The sequence below is a fragment of the Clavelina lepadiformis genome, chromosome 7 (genome assembly GCF_947623445.1).
Source record: "Clavelina lepadiformis chromosome 7, kaClaLepa1.1, whole genome shotgun sequence".
Taxonomy (NCBI): Eukaryota; Metazoa; Chordata; class Ascidiacea; order Aplousobranchia; family Clavelinidae; genus Clavelina; species Clavelina lepadiformis.
This window is the reverse complement of record NC_135246.1, coordinates 17,905,892-17,930,486: the sequence shown is the minus strand read 5'-3', so window position 1 is coordinate 17,930,486 and position 24,595 is coordinate 17,905,892. Positions and strand designations below refer to the sequence as shown.

At 40.2% G+C, this 24,595-nt stretch overlaps 2 protein-coding genes across 2 annotated transcripts; one reads left to right on the top strand and one right to left on the bottom strand.

The window, feature by feature from the left end:
• Nucleotides 1-212: 212 nt before the first annotated feature.
• On the top strand, nt 213-2,237 carry LOC143466208 (transcription factor Sox-19a-like). Its single transcript, XM_076964844.1, has 2 exons — nt 213-420; nt 1,431-2,237. Exons 1-2 carry the CDS (start codon nt 268-270, stop codon nt 2,235-2,237), a joined length of 960 nt encoding a protein of 319 aa, XP_076820959.1. The 5' UTR covers nt 213-267.
• Nucleotides 2,238-22,362: 20,125 nt separating this feature from the next.
• On the bottom strand, nt 22,363-22,890 carry LOC143466207 (uncharacterized). The gene has a single exon (XM_076964843.1). The coding sequence runs from the start codon at nt 22,888-22,890 to the stop codon at nt 22,363-22,365; it is 528 nt and encodes a 175-aa protein (XP_076820958.1).
• Between the last annotated feature and the right edge of the window lie 1,705 nt (nt 22,891-24,595).

The following is a 24,595-nucleotide window of genomic DNA, read 5'->3' as shown; positions in this document are numbered from 1 at the left end:
ATATTAGTATAAGTGTCCAGGTAAAGACTAACAAAACAGACCTATTTATGTTTATGTTCAATTGTATGGTATTTTCCAGGGAATTTGATAAATTTGTAAATTATATTATAGTGAAAGGTTATGTTTAAGCTTTCCGCCGCTTGAGCTTGTGTAGGTTAAATTTATCGTTGTGTTTTGGGTTCGTTATTTTTAACAAAACGATTGTAGTTGATAATAGCAGGTTTCAAACAATTTAAATTTATCGAAATATATTTCTGTTGCTAAAATATGTATCCCAATCTTCCCTCGGGTTCTAACTACATCCCGAACCAGGGTCGTCATCCAGAAAATAATGTCCGGTTAGGACAAGCCCCGACAGGAACAATGCAGCAACAACAACAACACAAACAGCGAATCAAAAGGCCGATGAATGCATTTATGGTAAGTAAATAAAAATTTTTTTATTTTCTTTGCTATATAATCCAATATAGTTATGTAATGTAAATATTTTACCGCTAATGCCCATCCTTGTCATGAGTCATTATTTTAAACCGACAATGTGATTTCGCCACAAACAGAACAGTAAATTTAGAAATCCCAACTCAATTTGCAAAGTAATTTTTAAACGCACTCATCCAATACTGCTGGAAACGCATAGTCTATGTATAAATACACGGTTTCGTGAACAACTTTATCTCAATATCTGATGCTCGAATTTAAGCCTGAGCAAGAACAAGTGTCGTTCCTACTTTGCTCAAAGATATTAAAGCGTTGACGAATCTGGGTATGGAACCCAAGTAGCATTTAAATGTTAGTAAAGTTAAAGTTAGTATAAAATATGATCTACATACTACAACATCTTTCATGTGTAGTATTTACTACTATCGTTAGAGCAGTAATAGTTCATTATTACATATGCTTATAAAAAGGGGGTAAAAATGCGAAGGTGTCTGACGAAACTATCATAATTTTTAAAGATTCCTCCAAATTGCTTTCATTTAACATCGCGCATACAAATGCACAAAAAGATTTCATGTTTCAACTTTTAATTTCCGCCTATCAGACTGTTTGTGGTTATGTTTAATTCCATCGAATCAAAGGCATATGATTTGAGTTTGCTGATAAAGAAAAAGGTGAAGTATCTCAGTATTTTTGGCAAAACGTTTTCCAGATAACGTAATGAAGATAAACATTCTCGGATCGGCTTAAAACTCTCTTTGCGTTTAATGGAAAACCTATAAAACGATTTTTAACAATAATGTACAGCACATTAATGTATTATATATTTCACTAAGTCTATGTCAAAAAAATGTTTAGTCGCCATTTTGTTTATTTTACAGCGGTTGTGGTTTTTTGAAATAATTTTATCATTTTATTTTAGTATGATATGTCAACAGCACAATCACGACAAAATGTCGAAACTGTGGTGATATCTTTTATCCTTTTCCTAGGTTTGGTCTCGCACAGAACGCCGGAAAATGGCGAAAGACCACCCAAAAATGCACAACTCGGAAATATCTAAACATTTAGGGGTAAAATGGAGGAAACTTTCCGAAGCTGAAAAGCGTCCTCACATTCAAGAGTCGAAACGACTGGCTGAAGAACACATGAAACGACACCCCAATTACAAATATCGGCCTCGTAGAAAAAAATCAGTGGTCAAAAAGAAAGTTAACAAAGGTACAAACATTACATCTGCCCCCGTTTCTTATGGAACGGCGGTTCCCAATGGCGGAGTTAACAACGGGTGGAACAGCTGCAGTAGCCAGGAAATGCACCAGCAACCAGTGATGGCAAGGAATTACGCTGAACGTTTCACCGATGGCGTAACTAGCCACTTTGGAGCAGAGCAGTATAACGGTCATCAACCGGCTCCTGGCCAGAATTATAATCAGCCATATGCCTGCCCTCCACAAATTTACGGCCACATCGTTCCAGCAGATGCAGAGAGCATTGTTAATGGCGATTACAATGCGCTAAATATTGAACCCAGCAACAGTTACCATTCTGCTCCTTCAGCTCCTGCACAGACGAACATTTACGAGCCTGATCACGTTCCATGTGTACTTAACGATGCAAGTGGCAACGCTATGGCATATTCCAAACGGAATTGTTGCAGCGTACCCCAATTACAAGAGGGGTCGATGCCAAGTTGCAGTAATACTGCTGTCACACAATCATATCATGGACACTCTGACCCGTGGTTATCGGATTGGCAAGACATAAATTTTGAAAATATTTATGACTACTGTAAGTGATGCATTAATAGTTAGTAATGTGTGAAAACGTATATTTTTATATGTGTATTAAAAATGTATAAAAGAAGCAGACTATTTTTTGTTGTTTCAACGCGCGATTTCAAACACCTGGAGTAAAGTTAACAACTGCATCACCGATTCCATCTTGTCACACTTTTTAATTCTATTCCAAACTTATGAAGTAGCTTAAAAAACCAGTTATTTAAGATGATACAATACAGGTAATCGACGACAACATGCATAAGTACAAGTTTGGTGAAATGTGTGAAACCGTAAACAATGTTCGATAAATGGGTAATGTTTATCGTTCAATTTTTTTTTCTTTCACAACGTCACAACATGATTGGTGAAGATTTCAAGTTTGATATGTACTCATGCCTTGGTATAACGTATAAAGTGGATTGAAGGTACGAAAAAATATAAGTAAACATAAACTCTCAGATGAAATTTTCACCAAGTTTAATTACAACAAACACCAGACTGTTTAAAACGTTTTGCAACATTTTATTGCTGCAACGAGAAATCTAATATGCTTATCGCCTCCGTTCTTGCCAGGTCGATTCGTCTTTAACGATGAATCGCCGCCCGCCGAATAAATCAATAGAGACAAGATTTTTGGTTAAATGTTTTATTTGCCAAAGGAAACGACCTAAATGATTAACAGCAAAAAAAGCATGCATAAGATCGCTGGCTACAACTTATGCGTAAGAATGCTTTCCAAGAAACGAAATCTTCAAAGTGATCAAGCTAAAATATACACACACAAATCAGACAAAAACAACTAAGACGTGTTATAATGAGCTACAAAGTAAAACCAGAACAAAACATAAGTGCGAGGTCATTGATAATTTTATCACACTGTCTTTGTTGAAATGAACGAGGAAAATAATTGTGTTATAAGATGGCGGAAAGTTGTCAAAACTGTAAGTCTTATTATATCTGGTGAAACAATAAATATAATAAATAAAAACATACTTACCTGCAATAGAGATCTATCCATCAAGACAAAATAATACAACGATTAACAATCCAAATTAAATACCTTTTATTAAACTAGTTTCAGTTCACCGAAGGTTTATGTACAGAACTTTAGATAGTTTAAGGTCGAAAATATTGTAGGTTTTAGTGAGTTTACATTCTTGTCAATTTCAATTTGTCAATTTGGGAGCAATTGCATACCCGAAACTAGATGATGAAGATACGAAGAATGACGTCTTTAATAACGCTTTGATAGTTGGACTGCGTAACAAACATGAAGCAGAAAGGTTTGATTACCGTTTATATTATCAGGTTTCAAAGATTTAAATTTTTGGAAACATATGTCTACTGCTAAAAAGATGTATAGCAATCATGCTTCCTGTTCTAACTTCAACTCGAACCAAGGTCTTCATCCAGCAGATAATGAAAGAGTTGCACAAGCCCCACAGCGAATCAAATGCATTTATGGTGAGAAAATAAAAAAATATTTTCTATATATAATCCTATATATTTTGTTATAAATACATGTTGTAAACATTTTACCGTTATAATGCCCATCCTTGTCATGAATCGTTATTTTGAACCGATTTTGATTTTGCCACAAACAAAAAAGTAACTTTTAAAATTCCAACTCAACTTGAAAATTAATTTTTCAACACGCGCATAATGCATTGCTCAAAACACATAATCCATGACTATATGCATAGATATACCGTTTCAAGAACACATTTATCGGAAAATGTGATGCTCGAATTTTAAGCTGAGCAGGAATAAACGTCGTTCATATTTTGCTCGAGGGTATTACAACGGTAACGCAGCTGGGTATCGAATCCAGGTCGCATAATTGCGATCCAGATGCAGTAACCGCTAGGCCACCATGTTCGAGTGTCGTCGATAACTTAATGCTTAGAATAAATTATTCCATTGAATATATTCAAACAAAATGTGAAAATCGGTTTTCGTCGTTTCCCGTCACACGCTCATTCCAATCCATCGCGCTTCTATTTCTCTTTGATTACATAGTTTAGATCGTCTTTCATGTCTAATTCCTATACATATATGCAGGTGCAGTATAAACCGATTTTAAAGTCAGAATGTGTTACTTCAGACGATGTTTAAGTTATAATATTTCCTGTTAACGCAACAACAGTAGCAAGATTTATTATTTTGTACGCTTTTGTTTGTTGTTATTTGGCTGTACACGGTGGGTTCAAACTACAAAGATTTTTGAGGTAACTGTAATAATTTATGAAGATTCCTTTTGAACTGCATTATATTAACAACCGGCGAACAAATGCCCACAAAGATGTAAAGACTCAACTTGTAATTTTCGCCTATCAGATAGTTTCTCGTTATGTTTCATTCCATCGCATCGCAGGAACATGATCTAAAGTAGCTGATCGATGAATAAAATGCATAATGAAGTATATCAGTATTTTTGACAATACATTTTCTACGTAACGAAGTAAAAAAAAACATTCTCGGTTCTGTTTAAAATCTCTTTGCGACTAATTAAAAAAGTAAAAACGATTCATAATAATACGGCGATTTTTAGTATTATTTCGTTCCCCAAGTCTATGTCAAAAATGTGTCTCGTCGCTATTTTGTTTGCATTGCGGCGGTGGTGGTTCTTTTGATTAATTTTATCGCGACGTATGGGACAATCATGGAATCATTTATTAGAATTCTCAGAGATTGAAAAAAATTAACCCGAAAGGGTGGGTTTTTGCCAATCGCTGTATTTGATTGAACGCATCGATCCTTAACAAGAGTATCCTATGCACCCTGCATTCACCGAAGTTAGTTGTATAAAGACATCCAGACAATGGCGAGCAAATAATAGACGGTTCGCAATTCGAAACAAGTTGTAACAAATGTAGCACCAAATTCCTCAAAGATACTCACAACTACTTAAACGAGAATATAAAGTTTGCAAACAGACGTTTACATCATTTTATTTTAGTACATAAAAAGTCAATGGCACAAAGACGATAAAGTATCGAAATGATAGTATTTTCTGTTATCTTTTTACTAGGTTTGGGCCCGCGAGGAACGCCGAAAAATGGCCAAAGACAACCCAAAAATGCATAATTCGCTAATTTCTAAGCGTTTAGGGGCAAAATGGAAGATGATGTCGGAGGAGGAAAAACGCCCTTACGTTGAGAAAGCGAAACGCCTGCGACATGAACACATGAAAAAGCACCCTGATTACAAATATCGGCCTAGGAGAAAGAAATCAAGATCCACAAGGAATGGTAAAAATTGCGTTAACGCTACATGTGGTCAAGGTTACTACACAACAGCAGCCGGATTAACGGCGCAACAACAAGATCGGCAGCATCCGCTGCTTCAGCCGAATCAACAGCATCGGCAGCATCAGTACCATCAGTACCATCAGTACCATCAGTACCATCAGTACCATCAGTACCATCAGTACCATCAGTACCATCAGTACCATCAGTACCATCAGTACCATCAGTACCATCAGTACCATCAGCCGCATCAGCCGCATCAGCCGCATCAGCCGCATCAGCCGCATCAGCCGCATCAGCCGCATCAGCCGCATCAGCCGCATCAGCCGCATCAGCCGCATCAGCCGCATCAGCCGCATCAGCCGCATCAGCCGCATCAGCCGCATCAGCCGCATCAGCCGCATCAGCCGCATCAGCCGCATCAGCCGCATCAGCCGCATCAGCCGCATCAGCCGCATCAGCCGCATCAGCCGCATCAGCCGCATCAGCCGCATCAGCCGCATCAGCCGCATCAGCCGCATCAGCCGCATCAGCCGCATCAGCCGCATCAGCCGCATCAGCCGCATCAGCCGCATCAGCAGTATCCGCACCATCCACAGCAACAAGAGTATCCGCAGCATCAAGAGTATCCGCTGCATCAGCACCATCAGGACCCGCTGCATCCGCAGTATCAACAACATCAGCAGCAACAGCAACATCAGCTCCATGAACCGGCTCCTAGACCGAGTTATACTAACCAACTTGTTCACGCGAATCCAACAAGTAGTTTCATTGGTCCTGATATTGGACATAGCAATCATGGTCGCTACGCTGGTCCTGATGTTGGAGCCAGTAATAGTTACCCTACTGCTTCTCTAACTCCTGGATCCAGTAATAGTTACCCTACTGCTTCTCTAGCTCCTGGATCCAGTAATAGTTACCCTACTGCTTATATAACTCCTGGATCCAGTAATAGTTACCTTACTGCTTCTCTAACTCCTTGATCCAGTAATAGTTGCCCTACTGCTTCTTATAACTCCTGGATCCAGTAATAGTTACCTTACTGCTTCTCTTAACTCCTGGATCCAGTAATAGTTGCCCTACTGCTTCTATAACTCCCGGATCCAGTTATATTTACGAGTCTGATCCAATTTCTTGTCCACCTAACCTGGCAAATAACAATGCGGCTGCTTTCCTACAAAATAATTATGAACACTCTGAACAATTTTTACATGAGCAAGATTCTATCCCTTTAGATGTAGCCAGCCGACTTCTTATACAGTACCTGCATAACTATTTCTCTGACGGCAATTCTTAATGTGCGAAAAAAACATATTTTCCCGAAAGTATAAACAAAGTATGTATTTTTGTATTTTAATGCAGTGTTGATGTTTTAGCGTCCGAGTTTGAACATCTGGTGTTAGTTAGTAACCGGATTTGCGGTTCCATTTTGTCTTACTTCTTGATTTTATTCTAAACCTATGGAGTAGCCTAAAGAGTAAGTTATTTGGAAGTACGCGATATAGGTTATCAATGTTTTATGTAAGTAAAAACAGGAAAACAAACCAAAAAACTGCAACCACAGTTATACGCCAGTTTGCATAAGTAATAATTAATTAAAGTCAGAGACAGTTTTTCTCTGAAAACAAAATGTTATACTACAAGCGTGTAAAGAGCACAGGTAACATTCATCGTTTAATCTGTTTTCTCTTTCAAAACTTCACAGCATGACTGGTTTCGCTAAATAAATAAATAAATTTCCCGATTTTCCATTAAAATTGTTCTTGAAGCGGTATGTGTATGAATAGACTTTTTTTGAACAGTGCTTTATGCGCGTCTTTATAATCAATTTGCGAAATCAGTTGGAATATTTAAAGTTACTTTTCTGTTTGCGGCAAAAGAACCTTTTCGGTTTAAAAATAATGACCCATGCCGAGGGTAAGCAACGACGATAAAACATACACATTATGTATTTACGGTAAGAAAAAAATTTGTATTGTCTTACCGTAAATTGGCATTTGTCGGCCTGTTTCGGATTAAACTGATCAATTGGCGAAAGAATCAACTTCCGCAAGCCTTGCTTCGTAAAAGGGTTTTTGAGATCTAAAGCATATAGCTCCATGTTTTGCCTTTTGCCTTCAGATCACTTCACATCCGGCTACTTTCGTGTTACAGCAATGCTGTGCAGCTAAACACGGGGCATACTTAATAAGCCATCTTGTTTGGACTTATAACAGGTATCTTCCATTGAGCTAGATATTTTTCCATGCCTTAAGTGAATCGGCGTTACGTTGAGTTAAATACCTAAGCAACCTGTTTGCCGAGTTGGAGCACAGGGGTTAATATGCAGTTTACACAGATTTTCCTAAAGAAGTGTTTTCATAACAATCATGCAAGAAACAATTCATTATTAAAAAAAAAACTTGTAAAGGTTAAAGATAAAGGATCGAAAAACGCGCGAGTAAAATCGAACGATAACGGTAAGGTTGGGTGCAGCTTTCAGTAACGACATATAAGGTTGGTGTAAAGTCTGGTACATATAAAATTTAATCAATATTTGCTCACGATTTGTGTCATTTTCTTAGGTCACCTTTTGGTTTAGTACTGGGCTTGCTTATTTTATCAACAACATTTCATGAATATAGTTTTGCAATCATTTTCCATGTTTAGTAAATGAAAAAACAACGGTTCGTGTGCGACATTCTTAATGCTGCATTTTGTGAATGGGGAAACATTGTCACTTTCCCATCATCATATGTAACGGTAAAGGAAAATGTGAATTAATTCCAGGAGCTTAAAAAAAGGTCCTCAGCGTGAATGAGTTTGGAAAAAGCCGCGAAGTGACCCCAATCTGGACAAAGAGTTTTGCTATACGAAGACCGTCTTTGAAAAACAGTTCAATTAACAGTGGGATACATCAGGGTTTCTTTTGCAAGGGAGAAAAATTACTTTAGTTACTGTCTCGAATGCCGTCCCCTACTATAATATAAAGGCAAAATCCAAACTTTTTTGACCAATTAATTACATTAATTATTAATTTGCAATTTTTGTACGATTTTGCAAATTAATTAATTTTCAATCTTTGTGCAGATATGATTGCAAATTAATATTACAGCAAATTATCTTCGAACTTAAACACTTTCTACTTCAACACTAAAAGTGTTAACACTTGTTAATTTGAACTAAAAACTAAACTAAAAGTAGAAGTACCCATGAACAAAACCAATTTTTTAAGTCAAATTGTCACGATATTCCACATACTAATTCGTTGTATAATTGTTACGTTGTTTTCTGCCTTCGGCCAGAAGCACTGATAAATGTGATTGCGCCTTGCCCGTTGTCGAACGAGTGACATTCTACCGATGCCTGTACTGCTGTGTAGACGTGCCTAGTTTATACCGTTTTGAAATACAATCCTATAGTTAACTGCAGGTCTCTTCGAACCAGCACTAGAAAAAAGCCGGTAACATTTGGCGAGCACTGCAGGACCTGCAGTTTGAAAACGTGTATAAAGGAAGTGATCTGGATCAAGTTTTATCCACGATGAATTTTTTCTCCACCTCCGAAGTTTGAACATGGAGAAAGTTTTAGATCGTTTTTATCCATGTTTGAAAGTTTCTGCGACAGTGTGGACGCAACAGCAGCTGCTCGAAAACATGCTTTTATGCTCAGTTTACCGGAAGAGGTTAAGTTGGACATGAAATGCAACGGTGCAGAGTTAGGCACCATGAACTATAAAGAACTTAATTCCAAAACTGAGGATGTTGCTTGTTGCTCACTTCGATGTAACAAGGCCAAACAATAGCTTATACAAAGAACCCAAGCATTAGGTGAAACCAATGGAAGTTACGTCAACGCCATAGTCAATTTGGGAGCAATTGCATACCCGAAGCCAGCTGATGATGAAGATACGAAGAATGACGTCTTTAATAATGCTTTGATAGCTGGACTGCGTAACAAACATAAAGCAGAAAGGCTGGTCACGTGCAACATGGAGGTACAGTGTCCAAAGTTTCTAGATGCTGTCGAAAAGTTGTTAATGATGGAACCTGCGCATGTGCAACAACATGTTTCCAAAATACAGCCAATAATGCAAGTCCCATCAGCTTGCGAGGAAATGAAACAAATGATCCAGGATCTGTGGCAGGAAGTTGACACCTTGCGTGAATCACTGTCGGACATATCGCGGAGGTCTCGTCTTAACCACAATCATCCCTTTCGCCCTCGGGAATCACGCACGTGTTTTGCATGCGGAGAAATAGGACACATCAGGCTATATTGTCCTCAAGGCAACCGTCAGGGAAACGCCAACGGGGCGGGCACAGGTGTGTGCCCGCCTGTGCCCGTCCCTGAATCCATCACCACAACCAAAACGAGAATTGGTTACTTACAAGATACAGCCCGTCTCTGCAGAACAATATAGGTACGTTACCGTCGTCATCAATGGTAAGCTCTTGTTTGCGCTTGTTGACACCGGTGCATCAATTACCCGTCATATCACGTTTGGCTTTCCAACGATCCGCTCAAGATTTAAAAGACTGCCCTTCAAATGTTCGATTTCTTAGCGCAAGCGGAACCGTTAACGCGATGGCAGGAAACGAAAAGCTAATCTTCACCGTTGCCGGAATAGAAACCACTCTCGACGTTTTTGTTGTGAAGAGTATGTCTGAGTCTTGCATTATGGGTTTGGATTTTCTTTAATGCCATGGTTGCTTCGTTGACTATGATGTGATGACACTCAAGGCTGGTAGAGGTACATTAACGCTATTGAGAGAACCAGGTATTTTGCACAGTTCTTCGATTGCATTAATTGAGTCACTGCTTATCCCCGCGTTTACTAAGGTTGTGAGGCCCTGTAATGTTAAATGCCCGACATAGTCAAGTCTTACGACGGCATACAGAGGTCTGCAAGCCTACTAGACAAATACGAAATTTTAGGCGCAAATTACGTAACAAAAACCAAGGACAATTTGATGCCAGTTGGACTTGCCTATTTTACAAATAAAAGCAAATGCATTCCGGCTAGGACGACGACTGATTTAATACCAATTGTTGGAGAAAATGTTTAGTACATAAACGCTTACTCGTTATGTTATATATCGGAAGATGTTGATGAGTCAACAACCGACGATGACGTGTCGTCTCTCATTGAAGAACTGCATCTAAATTATCCTAACTTTTCAGATGTAGAGCGGGAAGCTGTAATCGAAGTGATTCGAAGACGGCGAACTGCTTTTTCACTGACACGCTGCAATGATACGCCAACACCCGACAAGAATGTCGGAAGAAAGCAAACGAAAGACGGATGAGTTTTCAAAGAACATGTTAAATGGTTACGTCATTGCTCACTCACAGTCGCCTTGGTCAATACCAATTGTGTTGACTACAGGACTGTCAACAACTGCACTAAAAAGCACAGTTTTCCTTTGCCACGAATCGATGACAGTTTGAATCAAACTGCAAATCTGGTTACTGGCAAATACTGATGGGTAAAGACGACCGTGAACAGACAGCGTTTACATGCTATCGAGGGTTATTCAATTTTAATGCTATGTCTTATGGACTAGCCAAAGCACCTGCCATGTTTCAACACTTAGGGCTGTAGGCCCATACGAAGGCCTATCTTACAATGCAAAGTAACATTTTTCGATTTGCATTAGCTACTAAGCAAGCGCGGTCAACTAGCTGAGTTTTTGTATCCACCGAGATGTAGGATAAAAGGACTTGATGCAGTATTTTGCGCAAATTTCTGTATCTGGAATTCTCACACCAAATGCTTCAACTTTTTTCCTTGAATTTTTCCAAAAAAGCAGCCAAAAAGCTATAATTTTGAACCAACACAAAATGTCAACTTTAGCCTGGACCTACACTCAGCAAACGCCATAACAACATCAAACCATCACAAAATATGTCACATGCGCACTGGACCGGAACCATTTATACTATTTCTATATCATGCGTCATCATATCATATCATGCATGCGATCTGCGTCACAATCACCGTGTTGCAGTTTCAAAACTGTGCTCAAAATGGTACTGCAGGCCCTTCATGCACATAGGCCTACTCCTCGTTAGACTTGAATCGAATAGCCCATTGGCTTGTCTGGATGACATCATCATATATGCACTCACCTTCCAGGATCATCTGTACAACTTGGACGACGTACTTTCCCGGTTAATTGCAGGTGGCTTCGAACTTAAACTGTCTAAATGCATTTTGTTTAAAGAAAAAGTTAGAATCTCGGGTCATGTGTTTTCAAAATCTGGTGTATCGTGCGATGCGGAACAAATTTCTGCGGTTTTTAATTAGCTTGTGTCGTCATCGAAAAAAGATGTAAGGCAATTTTTGGTACTCGCATCATACTATCGCAAATTTGTCAGACATTTTGCCAAAATTCTCACTGTACGATGACAACTCAGAACACAATTGGTGTGCATTCTGGCTGTATTAACTCGGGCTTATCAACAACTCCTTTCCTTAGTGGAGCTCTTGCCCAGGATGGGGTTTCTTTTCACATCCTCTGATGTACAACAGCATTGAATCAATTGCTTGAACACGCCGCCTGCACGTCTGCTTAATTCTCTCTTTTTTATGGATATAACCAATTATATAGGCTTAGTGGCCGTGCTAATTGTTACCAGCAAATACCAACGTTATTTCTCTTGAGCACGTTTTAAGCCTTTTCGGCTTCGTCACTTTTTCCTGTTCATTGGCACGTGAAAGTAACAATTGGCTTGATTTTTCGACCCCAACGCGCTTTTGGCGAAAAATGAAATAACTAATGATTGATTGTTGTAAGCGGGACGCCAGGAGTTAACGTTAGTCTTTAGACAAATTAAAAAACTTCATGATCTCACAAAAGAGTCACCGCACGGTGATGTCATGGATTTACGCTGAAAGTTTCACCGATGGCGAAACTAGCCACTTTGGAGCACAGCAGCATAACAGTCATCAACCGGCTCCTGGCCAGAATTATAATAACCCATATGTCTGCCCTCCTCAAGCTTACGGCCACAACGATCCAGAATTTGCAGAGAGCAATGTTAATGGCAGCTACAATGCTCTAAACATAGAACCGGGTAACATTTAGGGGTAAAATGGAAGAATCTTTCCGAAGCTGAAAAGCGCCCTCACATTCAAGAGTCGAAACGACTGGCTGAAGAACACATGAAACGACACCCCAATTACAAATATCGGCCTCGTAGAAAAAAATCAGTGGTCCGAAAAAAAGTTAACAAAGGTATAAACATTACATCTGCCCCCGTTTCTTATGGAACGGCAGTTCCCAATGGCGGTGTAAACAACAGCTACAGTAGCCAGGAAATGCACCAGCAACCGGTGGTGTCATGGAATTGCGCTGAACGTTTCACCAATGGCTTAACTAGCCACTTTGGAGCACAGCAGCATAACGGTCATCAACCGGCTCCTGGCCAGAATTATAATCAGCCATATGTCTGCCCTCCTCAAGCTTACGGCCACAACGATCCAGAAGTTGCAGAGAGCAATGTTAATAGCAATTACAATGCGCTAAAATTTGAACCCAGTAATAGTTACCATTCTGCTCTGGCAAATATACATTGGCAACGCTATTGCATATTCCACCCATAATTGTTACAACGTACCCCAATTACAGGAAGCGTCGATGCCAAGTTGCAGAACTGCTGTTGTTACATAAACAACTTATGATTTGACCAATTATTTGGCTTCTATTCGAATGTGAAATGGTGATGAAATTGTTCTGATGTGACTACGACTATAGTTCGGACAATATAACAATATAGACTTAATGAAAGTTTTGTCACCACATTCATGGTGACCCGACTTTCTTCTACAAGAGAAGAACACTGCACTTCTGAAAAAATTCGATTTATTAAAAGGTATCTCTCTGAAAAGTGCAAATTGGAGTCAGATAAGGATTGAGAGACAAATTGCATTTAGCGGTCGGTTAACCAGCAAATTGCGGCAGAAATTTCAAAAATTTTGGAAGTATCCAGTTAAAAGAATTCTCGCTGACGAACAATGACTGTCATGCTACTGACGTTATGGATTATAGCTGATGACAACGCTGGCCAACGCTTCCGATTGATTCCTAGACGGTAAAGTGCATTACTCATTTCTGAATAAATGGTAGCTTAATTCTTGGTGTTAGCATACTTCAGCGCACGTATTTCATGATAATATTGGGATTCAAGTTGATGACCTCCTCGTGGTGAATCATGGAAACTGACGTCTGTCAAGCTATGAGAAAAGTAAACAAGAAGCTATTTAGCAAAACGCGAATTCAGCCCCAGCAGCCTAATACTGACCCGAAGCATGTGCCCTCCTTAGGGCGGGCATCTCGAACTGCCGAACGAGAAGGTGTCACGCTGTTACAGCTGAATGTTGAAGGTCTCACAAAAGCCAAAATCAACATCTTGGAACACCTTGCGAGTACCCACATAGTCACCGCCATCCTTATACAAGAAACCCATGCAATTGATACATCTCGCCTCAAGATCGCCGGATACACCTTGGCTGGCCATACCGAGAGCGCAATCCATGGCACAGCTACATTTGTGAAGCAAACAGCCAAATGGAAGCACATGGCAACATGTGCTGCTAACTCCGAAACAGAATGGACGGCTGTAGATGTGGAAGGCGTTAATGTCATCAATGTCTACAAACCGCCCCCTCCAGGCTACTTAAAAATTCCAGCCCATGTGTTTATGCTGGCGATTTCAACTGCCACAGTACTATCTGGGGCTACAGCGCTACAAACCACGATGGCGCAGCACTTGAAGAATGGGCTTCGGCCTCCGATGTCCACCTTTTGTTTGACCCAAACCAGCCAGGCAGTTTCTGCTCAGGCAGATGGAACACCACCTCCAACCCTGACCTGGCTTTCGCAAACCTCAACACTGGTCCTAACCCGAGACGTTCTACTTACTATCACTAACAAAACCAATGAACCCAATAGAACCATTGAAAACAAAACCAGTCAAAAGATAGAACCTCCGGAAAGCCAGCTGGCAACAATACACTCGATTGGTTGAGTCTGGATCTGAAAAGCTACCAGACCCCAACTCGATCAGCTTGAATGTAGCCTGCTCTGCATTCTGCCAATTACTCACTGACGCTGCAAAGAAGTCCATACCACGTGGCCGTCGGCAACACTACATCCCTACATGGGATGATGAATGTAATAACCACTATGACGCAATCGTGAGTACCGAGCAACCTAGTAATGCTGCCTCCAAGGCAACAGACCTGCTAAACTGCCTCGACAAAAAACGTAGGAAGCACTGGGAGCATACTGTAAAAGACATTCCAGCAGAAAAGCGTGGAAGATCTTTAACCACCTCACTGGACGAAACTCCCAGTCAAAACAATGCCCGATTACAGCCAATTCCATAGCTGGACAGCTCATAGCCAATGGCCGTTTTAGTAATGCAGACAAGAACCATGCACGCAAGGTAAAGCAGGAATGCAGTGCACTATGGAAGGCACCTGGGCCAGATGGACATCTTTCCACGCCATTCACCATCCAGGAACTCTCGAGTGCTACTTTGCAGCTGAAGAGTGGGAAAGCCCAAGGACCGGATAACATCCCCCAGAGTTCCTCAAACAGTGTGGTCCCAAATGTCAAACAGGACTCAACAACCTATTTTCATCTTGCCTCCGTCGCATGGCGATCCCGAAGATCTGGCTCAGGGCCAATGTTATCGCCTTGCTAAAGCCTAACAAACCCTAACAATTGTACAGCAGGTGCTGAAGCTCACCGATAACATCGAAGACTGCTTCGAGCGAAGACAGAAAGCGGGTGTGGTCCTGGTGGACCTCACGGCTGCCTAAGACACCGTGTGGCAGCAAGGCCTAACCGACACCTAGTGCGTTTCATTACTAACGTCTTGTCCAACCGCAGTTTCACTCTCAAGACCAGTGAACTGGAAGAACGTGGAGGAGACCCTGACAAAGGACACGCAGTACATCGTAGACTTTCTTGAAAAATGGAGACTAAAGTTGAGCATTGCAAAAACAACAACTACCGCGTTCCACCTCAACAACCGTGAGGCGAACCGTCAGTTAGCTACCCAACTGAACAGGATTGTATTGCCTAACATCCAGCAACCACGGTACCTTGGAGTGACACTGGACCGCCAGGTAACGTATAAACCACATATTGCAGCCTTCCGAAGCAAGATATCGACAAGAAACAACCTTCTAAGACGTCTGGTTGGAATCTCATGGGGTGCATGCACCTCCACCCTTCGTACTGCAGCGCTTGCGATTGTCCACAGTGCTGCGGAGTACGCTACTCCAGTCTGGTGTAAAAGTGTGCATGCGAAGAAACTGGACACCATCCTAAACGAGACCCTCAGGATCATTACTGGCAGGCATCGCTCCCTCCAAATATCGGAGAGTACAAGCAACCCACAAGATTGCATGCCGAGCCATGAACAGAACCAATCATCCCTTGTACGGAACCCTAAGCAGCCAACTTCACAGTGGCCGTCACCGACTGGTTTCTCGCCGCCCCTTTTGCAGACACGCTACTGCACTTGTAAACGCCGGCTTTTAACATCAACACTGCATGGTGCAACGACTCGAAAAAAGTGTCCCACCCAGTTCAATGTGGAGCCCTCCACCACCCCCCCCCCTGATGGCGCAGACCTTCCTCGAAAGGTCTGGACAACCCTGAACCGCCTCAGAACTGGAGTAGGCCGTTTTGGCGAATGCATGCACCGCTGGGGCCTCAAAACATCACCATCATGTTTTTGCGGTGCAGAATCACAAACGGCAGAACACATCATCTTCGACTGTCGTGTCCTACACCCACCAATAGGCTAAGAGGACCTGAATACCCCTGACGAAGAAAGGAAGATTATGCTTGAGCCGACCTCGTACGAAAGAAGATGATAATATTGACAAAATTATTAAATACGTTTGGGTAGTGTTAGCGGCAACTACACCGCGTCAGATTTACTTTTATGTTCCACTTGTTGACGGAGGACGTTTATTAAACAGGATATTTCCCACAGCTGTCTTTAGGTGTTGGTGGTAGTCAGACACATTCAAATCTACTTGCAATCACTGATAGAACCTTCCACTTTTTAAACGCAGTTTCCTGTAGGGCAAGGATTGCTTTAGCCTAATTGCGCATCTTTAGAACAACCACAAAAAGTGCCTAGCTGACAAATCGAAAAATCCTGTTGGGCGAAGAATGTAGCATTGTTTAGCAGCCCAAACCATTAGTGACATTCCTGCTTCTTAATCTTCAGTGAATGCCTATACATATTTCTTTTTGTGTGTAAAATTAGAATCAGAGCAAATGTTTCCTCACAACACCAAGCAGTTATTCAAAACAGGTGCACAACTGTTACCGGTCTTTCTCTAGTGCTGCTTGGAAAAGACCTGCAGTTAGATATATCACATCACGTCCACACAGCAGTACAGTGTCGATAGAAATAACTCGGGCAAGGCGTAACCAAATTAATAAGTGCTTCTGGCCGAAGGCAGACAAGACTGCGGTACCACAAACCTAGCGTATCAGAAAACAACCTTACAAAATTCATAACTTTCGTTAGCGTTGACAGTGATATTGCATGTTCTGTTTTATATATTCTTATAAGATGCCCTGTTCCATCTTTGTCAAAAAAATAATTCCAAGCAGTCTCTCTCGTTTACAGCTTTTAATTTCAGTCAAAAAAGAAAGGCCATGTTTAAATAGCCATGAAGATGCAAATGGCAATATAAATTTGTTTGCTTTTGCACAGATCATGGAATAGGATTTGAAAGCAGACAGCCAAAATTCATCAAGTTTGTTTGTGGAAACAGCGTTTGAAAAAACGGGTCGTTTCGTAAGGCAATGAGCTGTTCTTCTTCTTCTGTAGAAAGATTGCTTCCAAATGGATTAACTACCCATCTAAAGTTGTTAACAGCAAATTCTGGGAAGTAATGTTGCAGTGCAAGCTGAAGTCCAGACAATGTGCTCATGATTTCTTGTTTATGAGTTGATTCATTAAGAGCGGGAAACGAAACAAAGATTTTCTTCGAGACCTTGGTTTTCCACAATGTCAACTTTTCGTCTAATGATCGTAGTTTTGATGTTGTTGTAATAATAATTCAAACTGTTCAGTTAATCAAACAAGTCAGAAAGAAACAAAAATTTCACCCACCAACTTTCAAAGTCTTTTCTTTGAGTTTACATGAAAGAAATAACTTGAGTTTTCAAATGCACCATGCGCTTAAACACCCTTCCTTCAGAAAGCCATCGTACCTCGGTGTGATAGAGCAGGCACTCGTACTCTGAATTCATGGCTTTACAAAGCTGAGAAAAGGGTCGATTTTGTAGCGACCGAGATTTAATGTTGTTTACCACATGGCTTACCTGATCCATAACTTCTTTTAAATCTGCAGGCAAAGATTTAACTACGAGAGCTTCTCTATGGATCATGCAATTTACAACTATCACGTTCGGATTTTTTTGAAGCACGTATGCCACAAATCCTTTATTTTCCCCCCGCATTGAAGGACAACCATCAGTACAAACGCTCAAGCAGTTAATCCGCTTCAACTCAGAAAGCAAAATATTTTCATCTACCAATTCGAATACGTTTTCTACTTTGGTTGTGCCCTTTAATTCTTTTGCAAAACAAACATTCATTTACCAATGTTTCATTGTTAATGAAGCGAATAAAAGCCAGCAGATGAGCTTTCCCAGTTCTGTCAGTAGATTCGTCAACTTGTAAAGACCATAAGTACAGACAGCTCGTCTGTAGCAACAAAGTGTTCGCGAACATGATCGTTTAAATCTGAGGATAGCTCTTTTATCCTTCGTGAAATTGTGTTACTATTTCGGCATCAGCATTACCAAGCATGTCTTTATCAACAATGGCCAATGTTTAACTGGTCCAACGTTTACATCATTTTATTTTAATACATAAAACGTCAATAGCAAGAAGTCGATGAAATATCGAAATTGTGGTGTGTTTCTGCTATATTTTCACTAGGTTTGGGCTTTCTAGGAAGGCCGACAAATGGCCGAAGACAACCCAAAAACGCATAATTGGCAAATTTCTAAACACTTAAGGGGAAAATGGAAGATGATGTCGGAGGAGGAAAAACGCCCTTACGTTGAGAAAGCGAAACGCCTGCGAGAAGAGCACATGATAAAGCACCCCGATTACAAATATCGGCCTAGGAGAAAGAAATCAAGATCCACAAAGAATGGTAAAAATTGCGTTAACGCTACATGTGGTCGAGGTTACTACACAATAGCAGCCCCATTAACGGCGCAAGATCAACAGCATCCGCTGCATGAACCGGCTCTTACACCGAGTTATACTAACCAGCTTGTTCACGCTACTCCAACAAGTAGTTTCATTGGTCCTGATATCGGACATAGCAATGATGGCAATTACGCTGGTCCAGATGTTGGAGCCAGTAATAATTACCCTACTGCTTCTCTAACTCCTGGATCCTGTTATATTTACGAGTCTGATTCAATTTCTTATCCATCTAACCCTGCAAATGACAATGCGGCTGCTTTCCTACAAAATAATTATGAGCACTCTGAACAATTTGTACATGGGCAAGAATCTATCCGTCTAGATGTAGCCCTCCGACAACTTATAATAACATGCATAACTATTTCTCTGACGGCAATTCTTAATGTGCGAAAAAAACGAATTTTCCTAAAAATATAAAAAAATATGTGTAATGAAAATTCCTTAGTTAATTCGCCCCGTTTTATCTTAATTACTTCGTGTGTTTCTGTTTCGGGCAGTTCTTAATCGTAGACACGACTACTTCACTGTTGGTATTGTGTCAAACGAACATCTTTCGAGCTGTGAGGTTGTGTTGCTTTTCTCTTATTATTGCTTTACTATTATTCTATTATTTCAGATGAATGATTTACGTTAAATAAAGCTAAGAATAACGGCATCATTTAGTACAATATGAAATATAAAAAGTGAACTATATTTACATCATTTTATTTTAATACATAAAACGTCAATAGCACAAAGACGATAAAATATCGAAATTGTGGTGTGTTTCTGTTCTCTTTTCATTAGGTTTGGGCTTTCGAGTAAGGCCGAAGACAACCCAAAAATGCATAATTTACAAATCTCTAAACACTTAGTAGCAAATTGGAAGATGATGTCGGAGGAGGAAAAACGCCCTTACGTTGAGAAGGCGAAACGCCTGCGAAAAGAACACATGACAAAGCACCCTGATTACAAATATCGGCCTAGGAGAAAGAAATCAAGATCCAAAAAAAATGGTAAAAATTGCGTTAACGCTCCATGTGGTCAAGGTTACTACACAACAGCACTCCGATTAACGGCGCAACAACAAGATCAACAGCATTCGCTGCATCAGCACCATCAGTGACCAAAAACTTAAGAGTTTATAGCATTTGTAATCGGCTCCCACAGTAGGGACACATCAAACTAATCTGGACTAAAAGCATCTCTTGGACCAAGTTATTATAGTCAGCAATTTGTCTACATACGTAACTACACCGCGTCAGATATTGGAGCCAGTTACATCTGGTTGTAAAATTAATTACCGGATCCCCGGTTATATTTTGTAACTTTGCTCGATTGTGCTTTAAACCTATAAAGTAATCTGAACCCAATATGCACAGCATAAAGTACATACTCACTCACTCAGAGTTGCCATTTCCCGTAAGTGCCTTATTAGGGGTGGCTCGTGAGCTCGTAGCACCCTATAAGTAAGACAAGGACTGCTTTAGCCTAACTACGCATCTTTGGACCAACCATAAAAAGTGCCTAGCTGACGAATCGAAAAATCCTGTTGCAGTGCTATATATGGTAGCTATGCCGTCTATTATGTAGTAATAATAATAATCATAATAGTGGCATTGATGTAATAGCAGGAAGGAGAAGCATGCAGCGTAGTTTTGTACCAGCACCCCAAACCACTAGCTAGCTACACTCCTGAGAGAGAGAGTTTTTTTTGCAAGTCCAAGCTAAAAACAATTTCCAGACAGTAAAAACATTAACTGCTCTGAAATAACCAAAATGCATGTTAGCGTTTTTTTGTCACACATGACGGGAAGTAGAAACGTGATAGTACTGAAGAATTTTTGGTCAACCTAGAAAAAATTCTTATAAAGACGTATTGTATACTGTTGGAAAGATAATTTTATCAGCTTTTCAATGATGGGTTTTGTCATTTCTTTTACCTTGGGGAAAAAAAGTTATGACCAAAAACGTGCCAGGGGGTAAAACACTATTTTGCCTAACATTATAATACAATTATAAGCTAAAATACGATACTTTCGTAACAGAATACAACACCATAAATTGGAATATTACTATCAGCAAAGCAAACTAACAATAGGACAGCAAAAAAATAAAATATAACTTTATTAAGAGGTATTTATCACACGTTTAAGGGGGTAAAAGTTGACCGAGACGGAGATAATAGGAGAGATTTCACCGAAATAAAAGGTTTTTCTTTTATAAGCAAGGTCATGTAAGCAACACATAAAAGTTATCTAAGACGTAGTGAAGATGTATTTAGTTAAAATGCTATTTCATAGGGTATTTTGTTACAAAAATACACCAAAACTCTGTACACCCCCAGTCCTGGAGTGCCAAAAAAGCCCGGTCTTGCTAGGGTTAAACCAACTGTAAAGATGTAAAAACGATATTTACAGTTTTAAGTTCTAATAAAATATAAACACATTTCAATCAAAATCATGCAAATGCATCCATAAAATGTCTCTCTTCTTCTCCCAATTCGTCATCAAACACGACTGTAGTATTTGTGCATGTCATTCCGCAACATTCCTTGCATGACGATGTGCATGTTAAGCCCGCTTTCCGACAACAGCAGCGACTGTTGCATGATCCCTTGCAGCTACATCGAATGATTTTCAAGACATCTTCTGGTGCAGCAGCTACATCCGTCATCACTGGAGAAAACATGTCATCTTTCTTTTGCCAACCCCATGACAAGGGTTTCAAATCTGAGTTGCTTAAAGTTCTCCAAACTTTCAGCTGGTGATACACTCTGAGGCCGTGGTGATATGCAGCACGTGGTGATGGTGGAAGGAGAGCTGGATCAACGTGAGAACGATTAGACATGACCATTTCCTCGTACTTCTGTTTCCTGATTTGCGATAAAGTATACGTAGACGAGTTTAAAAATTCGAAAAACCGTATCGAAGCCCTGCCAACTTGGTTTGGAGACACGTCGTCTTCGTAGAAAACATCGGCAACATTTCGCAAACTGCTTGATTTCAACTTCTCAAATACATATATCTTGCCGAATTTATGAACTGCTGAAGTTGTATCGCAGCCCGTAAATGCATGAGCGAATAACAAGTACTCCAAAACAATAACATCTACCTTCGCAATGATATCTCTAACTCTGTAGCACTGTCTTTGCTGGCAGTTTTTCCCTCTTGTAATGTTTGTCAAGAAGATATCAGGATAGTCGCGGTGCATAGCATGATGCACTAGCAAGCAAAGGACATCAGTATCGTCGGAGTACACAGTTACAGGTGTCCCACCTACCGAATCAAAAGCAACTTGAACGATTGTTGTATCTGCATCACTAGGGCACAAATGAACTTTGAAACCATTCAACTCCAGTTGTTTCGATAAAGCCACCACAAATCTTTGTTTGTTTGTATAGTTTGAGAAAAAGATGTTCCTTTCAGTTGGGCAAGGATTTTGATTATTTAATTCAACAGTTTGAGACGTCGTACCAGAGCGTTTTTGATGGGTCGAATCTTTGGTTGACACCCTGTAGCCATCAAAAACAATAACATTGGCGCGCAAATGCTGAAGAAAACTGATGTACTTTTTGAAGATCTCATGGAACTTCTCGTTCTTCTTCCAGTCACAACACCACAACAAGGCACCGCCATCAATAATTTTTGTGGAGTCCGGTTCTTTAGTCATGACTTTAGTTTTGATTTTTGCGCAGTTCGTAGAACTCCATCTTTGAACAGTGACATTGGGTACGGTGATAACTCGTAGAAGACGTAGTCTGCAATTTCGTTTTCTGGCTTTCTCTCTATGACAACAACCAATCTCAAAAAGAGTATTAATGGATCAATGGTGATAGTATCATGGTCAATTTTCACACGGGAATAAAGGCTCTGTATAGCACGTATTTGCTTCTTCCTCTTGAAGGAATAGCTGGCAAAGGTTTTACCATCAAGTTCAGCTTGGATAGACGCCCCTATCTCCTCAGCTCGGTCACAGGTCACACTGTTGTTGTCATCAACCAACCCTGAGTCTAGAGCCATAAGCTGAACTCCAACTTTAAATGGATTGTGTGAACGAAACCAGGTTTGTACTTTTTCAAAATCATCATTATCACGTTTGATTCTTCCAGCAAATGCCTCTTTGTGTTTATCATCAGAATTTGACAATGACGTGACTGTACTGAGTGCATCTGTCACTTCTGCACACCTGTGCATGGTTTTAGTCTACACCCTTAATAAATTATCGGTGATGCCCTTGCCGATGACTCCGCCTTTTCCTTTTAGAGATTTCATGAGAATCTGTTCAATAGACAAATCAGTCCAGATTCCTGCCCATTGTTTGTTAGAACGCCTGACGGTGTGCTTACCCTACATAAATTGCTGGTAGATATCTGGGTGACTTGTTTCCAATTCTGCAACTGTTTGAAGATACAGGCGACATGTTTTTGCATAATTGTTGTGGCCTGTGGCAGCAAATAGGTTCAGCATGCTTTTTGACGCAGAAATGTGTAGTAACCAGTCGCTTGTTCTCTCTGCTCGAATAAACTCCTACACAACTGAAACGTAATTAACATAGCTCAACCACAGAGCTGATGTACGTGATTCCCGTGTGAGCTGCTCCTTTTTTCCGTGAAGAATTCCATCATCTTATGCCCAATGCTGTCATTATTATGATCAGAAGGACTGTCTGAGTCATACAATTTCTCCAAGGCACTCTGCTCTCCGGGCGCCAACTCACTCTAAAATTCTTCCAACATAAGGGACAGAATAGCTGCTGCGCATAACAGATGACGCAGCATTAAACAATGTCATTTTTTCAGTGGATGTTGGACGACCAGGTGTTGAATACTGTGCAGGATTTTCAAACCTTGTTCTGCATGGTACATGGTATCTGGCTTCAGCAGCCACCAGGTCGTGTGCAGTAAGCAGTCGTGCCTGAACAGTTTTAGCAGTTTCATCGTCTCTACTTTGGCATAAAGCAAGTGTTACGTAATATATTCCTGACGATTTTGTCCGCACCTCTTCAAATTTTTTTCGATCAGGGTGCCGTTCATCAAACATACAACTATATCCACAGTAAAAACACTGCTTTTTAAAGTCAAACGACTGTTGATCTGACCGGGTCGATACTCTCTTGCTACTGGATTGTTTAGTGCTTGAGGCTGGACGTTTCTTGGATCTCGCATGGTTTCTCAAGAAATTACGGCATGATGTGTGGATGTACGTAATATGGCCATTTTCTTTATTTTTCTGCAAAGTTGCGACCAGCGTTTCACAATCCAGTTTCAAAGCATGACCAATTATAGTGTCCAAAGGGTGTATGGTACTATCACTCTCGCAGAAATAAGCTCCAACATGACACAGTGAATCACCAGTCCGATAGCCTTTTCTACACTTAACACAAATTGCTGTTTCTTTTTGACTAAGCATTATCTAAAAAAAACAAGCAAGGTAAATAAAACTGACCATAGTAAGTAAACAATAACATAATGAAGTTATAACGAACAACGATAGCTCTACTGGTTGATAGCTTTCTAGGTTGACCCATTTTTAGACCAAATTCTACAGGACTATGATGTTTGCTTGGTATTTGCTTCCTGGCATAACACTTCAAACATGCTTTCCAACCTGTTACTTTCCAAGTTGAGTCAAAAGTAACCAAAATCTAGAAGCTGAAGAAATAAAAACATAACTATGCTTATGCTGATTATAAGAAAATAAACTAAACATATCAATCAGAATCATTGCAACACTTTCTTTGCTTGCCGGATGCCAAAATTCAAACAACACTTTCAGTAAATCTGTTCACACAGAGAAAAAATAATGGATAAGTATATAAAAACATTGATATGACGGAGAAATGCTGGTTCTAAATAGCTGATTCTGTTACTAATACCAGCTTGAGTGTGCAAGTCATTCC